Source organism: Chiloscyllium plagiosum, chromosome 10 (assembly GCF_004010195.1).
Source record: "Chiloscyllium plagiosum isolate BGI_BamShark_2017 chromosome 10, ASM401019v2, whole genome shotgun sequence".
Taxonomy (NCBI): Eukaryota; Metazoa; Chordata; class Chondrichthyes; order Orectolobiformes; family Hemiscylliidae; genus Chiloscyllium; species Chiloscyllium plagiosum.
This window is the reverse complement of record NC_057719.1, coordinates 38,482,614-38,490,416: the sequence shown is the minus strand read 5'-3', so window position 1 is coordinate 38,490,416 and position 7,803 is coordinate 38,482,614. Positions and strand designations below refer to the sequence as shown.

Genomic DNA, 7,803 nt, shown 5'->3' with positions numbered 1-7,803 from the left:
GTTTATGCAAGTATAGTTCCATAAACCTTCAACCTTCAACCTATTGTGACATCAATTTATGCAAAGTAAGCACGGGAAATTTAAGAATTCAAGCCAAAAGTTTGGGCCAAAATAAGTTCCAAATACATCGGCAACTGACCAGAAAGATCTACCAGGAACAAAAATGAGGTTCATAAAGACTAAACAATGTCACAATAATCAAGTTAGAAATCTGAATACACAAAAAAAAACTTTTGTTTGGCGCACAATGCTTAACTATAAATCTAAGCTAGTTCTGATTGTCAGGTTTTAATAAAATGCAACACGCAGTGCAACTGTTGCAACATTGAACTATTTATAAGTTGAGAATGGGGATAAAAAAAATCATAATTTCTAGTTTAGAAATTATGTTGGCTTTCAGCAGCAGAGTTCCCTCGTATGCAAGAGGTAGCACAGAAAGCCATGGCATTTAAACAAAATCATGGAAATATCCTTCATGTGCTGCCAAACACATCTCATTACTTCTCTAAAACTACTAGATTCATAGTCCTATGACTCAGAACACATTACTGCAAATTACAGCTATACAGTTTTCAGCTTTCCCTTTTGAAAGCGAGTTTAATATTTATAAATCATATACTAATTCTGTATAAAATTTGCTATACCTATTATAATATCTAACTTGTACCAAACAATAGAGAATTCTTTTGTGTAATCTCTTAAATAAACGAAGGTCACTGAGAGATTTACACAATTCTCTATATCACGTTGTGTTCTGGAAAATTCAGCTTTATTTTAAGCAAATCAAGTTTCCAATGGATTTGCATCTGTTCTTTTTCATGTCCTGAATGACATAACATGCCACCGGAAGAGCTGATTACCCTTTGGTTATACTAATTGCATTCAGAGTTACTTGGAATGTCCACAACATTTGTCCTTTCAAATCTAAAATCTGACATATAGCACTGGGAGAGCATTACATTCTGATTGAAATGGAGACTAGAAACCCAGAAACAAAATAACATTGGGTTGAAATACTCTTCTGGAAATGATTTGTTTAAACTTTGATTGGTCAGACCATTAGATTGAGTTAATAATTGACAAGTAGCATGATATTATATAATAAATAAGTGCAGATTCTGGAAATATGAAGCAAGAACTGGCATTGCGGGAGAAACCCAACCGGTTTGGCAGCATTGTGGAGAGAAAGCAGCATTAACGTTTCAAGTTCAGTGGCTCTTATTATATGCCTGCAATCCAAGTACATTTTCAGAAATTGAACTAAAGGTACAGAAAGAAATAAAAATAAAATATATAGCATATATTAGTATAATCTTGTAATAGTTCTATATGCTTGAAACTAACTGATTGAAATTAAATTAAATAGCTTTGCATGGTTCCTATTCAAAGTAAGATTCCATTAAGCTGGTTTTAAAGTGAGAGAGATTGTATTACAGTAATAAAACCTTTTGAAGTCAAAGTTGTGAATCAATTATATTTAAGCTAATAAATATTTGAATTCCACATGAATAGAAACCTAGAAAATTGAGCCTGCTTTGTCATCTCACAAGCCTCTTATCTCCACACTATGTCCCGCTACTTCCCCACTTACCTTTAGCCTCGAGAAATCTTTTACTACTTTCTTAAATATATTGTGATTTCATCACCACAGCCTACTGCGTTAGAGAATTCCAGTTCACCATCCTGTGAGTGAATAACTTTTTCCTCATCTCACTCCAGAATGGACTACCACATATTTTGAGGTCGTGACCCTTTGTTCTCGATTCCACAGTCAGGGTGCATTATCCCTGCATTCAGTCCGTCCAGCCCTGTTAAAAAAAAAAAATTATGGCTCAATGAGACCTCCTTTCATTCATCTAAACCTCATTCAAGACAGGCGCACTCCACCCAAATCCTCCTGACCGGGCAAATCAGACATTCCAGGAATCACTTTTGATGAACCTTTCCTGCGTTCCCTCTGTGGCATGCATATTTTTTCTTGGGTAAAAAGACCAGAACTGCATACAGTACTCCATAGTCTCACTTAAGGCCCTGTGCAGATACTATAAGACCGCTGGGGCTGTTTTCCCTGGAGCATCGGAGGCTGAGGGGTGACCTTATAGAGGTTTACAAAATTGAGCAGCATGGATAGGGTAAATAGACAAAGTCTTTTCCCTGGGGTCGGGAAGTCCAGAACTAGAGGGCATAGGTTTACGGTGAGAGGGGAAAGATATAAAAGAGACCTAAGGGGCAACGTTTTCACGCAGAGGGGGGTATGTGTATGGAATGAGCTGCCAGAGGATGTGGTGGAGGCTGGTACAACTGCAACATTTAAGGCATTTAGATGGGTATATGAATAGGTTTGGAAGGATATGGGCCGGGTACTGGCAGGTGGGACGAGATTGGGTTGGGATATCTCGTCGGCATGGACGGGTTGGACCGAAGGGTCTGTTTCTGTGCTGTACATCTCTATGACTCTTTGACTGACTTGCTTCTGTACTGTCAACTTTGTGCAATGGAGGATCGGGTGTGTGTTGCTGGAAAAGCACAGCAGGTCAGGCAGCATCTAAGGAGCAGGAGAATTGACGTTTCGGGCCAGAGCCCTTCTTCTGGAATGCTGTGCTTTTCCAGCAACACACTCTCGACTGATCTCCAGCATCTGCAGACCTCACTCTCTCCATCTTGCAATGAAGACTAACATAACATTTGTCTTCCTAACAGCTTGCTGCACCTGCATCTTTGCTTTCAGTGACTGGTGTGCAAGGTCGCCCAGATCCCTTTATATATCAATTCACAGGAGTCCTCTGACGTTTTGTAGTCTTTTTTTCATACTGAAGTGGACAACCTCTCATTAATCCATATTATACAGCATCTGCCACATGTTTGCCCACTCTCAAAATGTCTATATCGCCCTGTAATCTTTTTATATCCTTGTTACAACTCTCAATCTCATAGTTTTGAGCCATCAAAAAGCTTGTAAATACTACATTTGATTCCTTCATCCAAATAATTTATTTATACGTTGTAAATAATGTGCTCAAGTGCTGATCCTGTGGTACCTCCCTTGTTATCACTTTTCACTCTGCAATGACCCATTTTATTCCTACTCAATTTCCTATCTGCTAACCAGTTCTTAATCCATGACAGTATACTGCCACCAATCCCATGTGCTTTAATTTTGCACTACAAGACTCTAAAGCTGGACTTTCAAAAGCATTATAAAAATTCAGATATGCAGGTTTGTCCTCACTCTTCTATTAATTATGAACTCCAAAAAAGGTACTGTTTTTATTGTGATATGATTTCCATTTCAAAACTCCATGTTTGCTTGGTGGAATTCCATTGGTATTTTCTAAGTGCCCTGTTGTCCTGTCCTTTATAATAATAATCTCCAGCATTTTCCCTACTACTTTCCCAGCATTTTTCTTGTTTCCTCCTCCTTACACTTGCTACCTGCCAATCCGCTGTGACTGTTCAAGAGTGTACAGAATTTTGGAAGTTGACACAAAGGTAGTTGGAGGGACAAATAGTGTAATGTTAAGGAAGCGGGGAGGCTACAGAAGATCTTGGATGTGCTAGGTGATTGGGCAAAGAAGTGGCAGTTGGAATACAGTGTGGCAAAGTATGAGGTTATATGTTTTGGTCGGAAGAATAGAGATGTGGACTATTTTCCAAATGTGGAAAAGCTTCGGAAATCTGAAGCACAAAGGGATTTGGGAGGTCTCGTTCAATTTTCTCAAGGTTAACGTACAGGTTCATTTGGCGGTTAGGAAGGCACATGCAATCTTGGCATTCATTTCAAGAGTGCTAAGGATGTATAAGGCTCTGGTCAGACTGCTTTTGGAATATTTTAAACAGTTTTGGGCCTTGTATCTTGGGGAAAGATGTGCTGATTTGGATAGAGTCCAGAGGACGTTTACAAGAATGATTCCGAGTATGAAAGGCTACTCATGTAAAGAGCGGTTGGGGACTCTGGATCTGTACTTGATATAATCTAGAAGGATGACGAGGCTCTCATTCAAACTTACAGCATACTAAGAGGCGTGGATAGAGTGGATGTGGAGAAGATGTTTCCACTACTAGAAGAGGCTAGGACCCAGGGGCACAACCCCTTAGAGTGAAGGCATGACCTTTTCGAGCTAAGATGAGGAGGAATTTCTTCAGCCAGAGGGTGGTGTGACACTGTGGAATGTATTGCCACAGAGGACTATGGAAGCTAAGTCTTCAAGTGTATTTAATTCGGAAGTAGCTTCTTGATTAGTAAAGGTATCAAAGATTACAGGAAGAAGGCAGGAGAAAAGGGCTGAGAAACATGTCATCCATGAGTGAATGGTGGAGCAGACTCAAGGGGCTGAATGGCCTAATTTTGCTCCTATATCTTACGGTCTTGTGGTCTAATGCATCCACTATTTCAGTGGCCATCTCCTTTAGTATCCTGGGCTTATCGTTATTTGGCCCTGGTGATTTATAAGCTAATCTTATTCTTTCTTCCAGCACTAGTTTTTTTTACTAAAACTAATTTCCTACAATTCCTCTTTCCTAATATACCCTTGCTTCCCCAACATTCCTGGGAAGTTATTTATGTATTCTATGAAGACAGAACTAAAGTAGTTCAGTTGCTCTGTCATTTCCTATTCTCCATAATAATTTCTCCCATTTAAGATGCAAGGGACCTATATTTGTGTTCACTAGTTTTTTTCTATTTGCAGACTTGCACTTACAAAAGCGCTTGCAACCCACTTTTATGTTTCTTGCAAGTTTACTGTCATTACCTATTTTTCCACTCTTAACCAACCCTTTATCCTCCTTTGCTGAATTCTAAACTGTTCCCAGTCCCCATGCTTGGTACCTTTCTCTGGCAAAGTATTATGACTCCTATTTGGATTTAATACTATACTTAATTTCATCTGTTAGCTGTGGTTGGGCCACTTTTACTGTATTTCCATATGCCCTGCTTCGTCAACTTTTTCCCACTGAACTGCTGACCACCTACTTTTCCTCCTTCACCATCACAATTAGCAATATTCATATCCTAGTACTCTTTATATTTGCCATCATCAGCCATCTCAAAAAGAAATTTGAAGAAACATCCTTGCAAACAATCACCCTATTTCCAACATCCCTTTGCTCTACAGAATCCTCCACACCATGCCCATCTTTCAAAAACGTCATGTTTGAATCCTTCCAGTTGGATTTCTAACCCTTTTGTAACACTAAAGTGGTTCATATTGAAGGCCCTAATGGCATCCTACAAGACTGTCACAAGTTAACAACCTTTTGCATTTTCTTCATCCTGTTGGCAGCATTTGACATGGTTAATTGCACTATATTCCTCAAATGCCATTCTGCTGTGGTCCATCTTCATTGGACTGTTTTCAACTGATTTTATTCTTGCCCATCGATTCCTGAAGAAGGGCTAATGCCCGAAACGTCGATTCTCCTGTTCCCTAGATGCTGCCTGACCTGCTGCGCTTCTCCAGCAACACATTTCCGTCTCTGATCTCCAGCATCTGCAGACCTCATTTTCTCTTCATCTAATCATAGCCAGGGAAACATGTCAAATTGCTTCTCTTCCTGCATATCCCATTAGAACCTCTACTATCCCCAAAAAATTGTCATTGTAACCTATTTCTGATATGTACGCTGGCCTTCAGAGACATCAACGAAAAGCACCGTATTAGTTCTAACATGGATACTCACCAAATGATTCTTTATTGTTGCTAAATTATCAGATTGCTATCTGACATAGAGTACTCCATCTACAGATGTTTCCTTCAGTTAAATATTGAGGAGACTGAAAACACTGTTTTAAGTCCATGCTCCAAACCTTTCACCCTAACTAACCAATCCTTCCCTCTTTCTGGCACCATTCTATGCTTAAATCTCAAGGTCAACATCTGACCACACATTTACACCATCTCTAAGACCACTTGTTTCTACTTTTGTAACATTGCATGATTCTATCTCTGTCTCAGCCCAACTACTACTGAAATCTCATTTGTATCTTTACTACCTTTAGACTTGTCTATTTCAATGCTCCTCAGGCTAGTGTCTCAGTTTCTGTGCTCTGTAAACTTGAGGTGATCCAAAATTCTGTTACTCCTATCTTAATTTGCACCAAGTCCCAATCACTTGTCACACCTGTTTTTGCTAACCAAAATTAATTCACAGTCAGAGTGGAGTTGGGAAAAGCACTGCAGGTCAGAGGAGAAGGGAAGTCAATGTTTCAGATCAGAACTTTTCATCAGGACTCTCCAAAGAACATCCTACCCAGACTTTTCCCCCCTACCATATCCCTGTAACCCTGCATTTCCCAGGGCTAATCCACTTAACTTGCACACCCCTGAACACTGTGGGCAATTTAGTATGGCCAATCCACCTAACCCGCACATCTTTGGACTGTGGGGAGAAATCAGACCACCCATACTAAGCTCTGGGACACTCCCAGCCACTGGGAGATGTGCTAGCCACTGAGCCACCATGCTATTCACTTCTTCCTTGCTTTCCTTTTTCAAGGCACTCCTTAAAGCTACCTCTTTGACTAAAGGGTTGGTTGCCTGTCCTAATAATGTCTTCAGTAGTTTTGGTGTCATATTTTGTTTTATTATGCTCACGTGAGATGCTTAGGATGTTTTTATTGTATTAAAGATTCCATATGCATGCAAATTTTTGACATTTCAGTGCAGTATTGAGGCTGGATAGTTGCTGGATAGTTAGTGATGCAGTCTTTCAGATGAGACATTGAACCAAATCTCGTGACATAAAAAGATTCATTATTGTTTGAAGCAGAGCTGAGGAATTTTATTTTGATGGGGTGACCAACATGTAAAACAGATGAACTTGTAATTTATTTAATTATTTTATTCAAATTGGCATCTGTTTGCCATATTACAAGAATTCTAAAATCCTTCATTGGTTCAAGATGCTATGTGGCCAGGAAAGAATTTAAGTGTGAATCTCTCTTTTTTTAAAAACAGACAAAATAGCTATTATGCAGGACTTGCAAATGTTTTACGCAACTTATAATTTGAATGTTTCCTAAAATGATACTGTATTAATAGTTTAGCTAGCTAGTAAAGTTGTTATGTATTTGACAATGTGCTTTATAATTTGCCGGCAACGAAAATGATTTTTCTGTCTTATTGGCATGGTTTGAAAAGCAAGAATAATTTGATTCACATCTAGACCCAAGTTTCTGATTGGACTGAAGAACAAATCTGCATCTGTGACAGTTGGTCTGCACCTTCCATTTGAAGTTTAGTGGGGCATAGTGGTTCCCGTCTAAAATGCCAATTACTTATACAGCACTTTGTGCATTTAGAGTGTGATGTGTCTTTAGTGACAAAAATGCAAAGGTCTTCAGAATTGTGATATACTGCATTGTAACATCATACGATAACTATAAAAAGAATGTGACAAAGGTAAATATTTTTCTAACTTGAAACTTAACTAAATTGTCAGGATGTTTTTTTTTCAATTGGCGATGATTATCAATTAAAACATTAATTTGATGTGATTCTCATGCAATTTTTTATTTGAAATTGTTTCTTATTTTCTACAGAGTGGTTCCATTAGTGAGTCTGATTTGGCAGGCCCAAAACCAGAAGCATCTCCTCATTCTCCATCGCCATTAATTTCTAGCAATCTGGAACGGAGGGATGTAAGTATTGTAGATCAATGCCAATTTCACCAGTTTTCTGATCTTTTCACCCCCCCCCCACCTTATCCCATATCCAACCCTCCAACTCGCCACCATCATCTTGAACTGTTCTACCTGTCCATCATCCTTCCCACCTATCCGATCCACCCACCACTCCAACCTAT

The 7,803-nt window shown here is 39.1% G+C and overlaps 1 protein-coding gene across 4 annotated transcripts in view; it reads left to right on the top strand.

The window, feature by feature from the left end:
* cdc42bpb (CDC42 binding protein kinase beta (DMPK-like)) overlaps positions 1-7,803 on the top strand; it is a 208,127-nt gene that overhangs the window by 164,057 nt on the left and 36,267 nt on the right. For all 4 annotated transcript variants that reach the window (XM_043697467.1, XM_043697466.1, XM_043697465.1 and 1 more), the window contains one exon: positions 7,541-7,639. In XM_043697467.1, the coding sequence (XP_043553402.1) occupies positions 7,541-7,639 (99 nt within the window). The remainder of the gene's footprint in view (positions 1-7,540; positions 7,640-7,803) is intronic.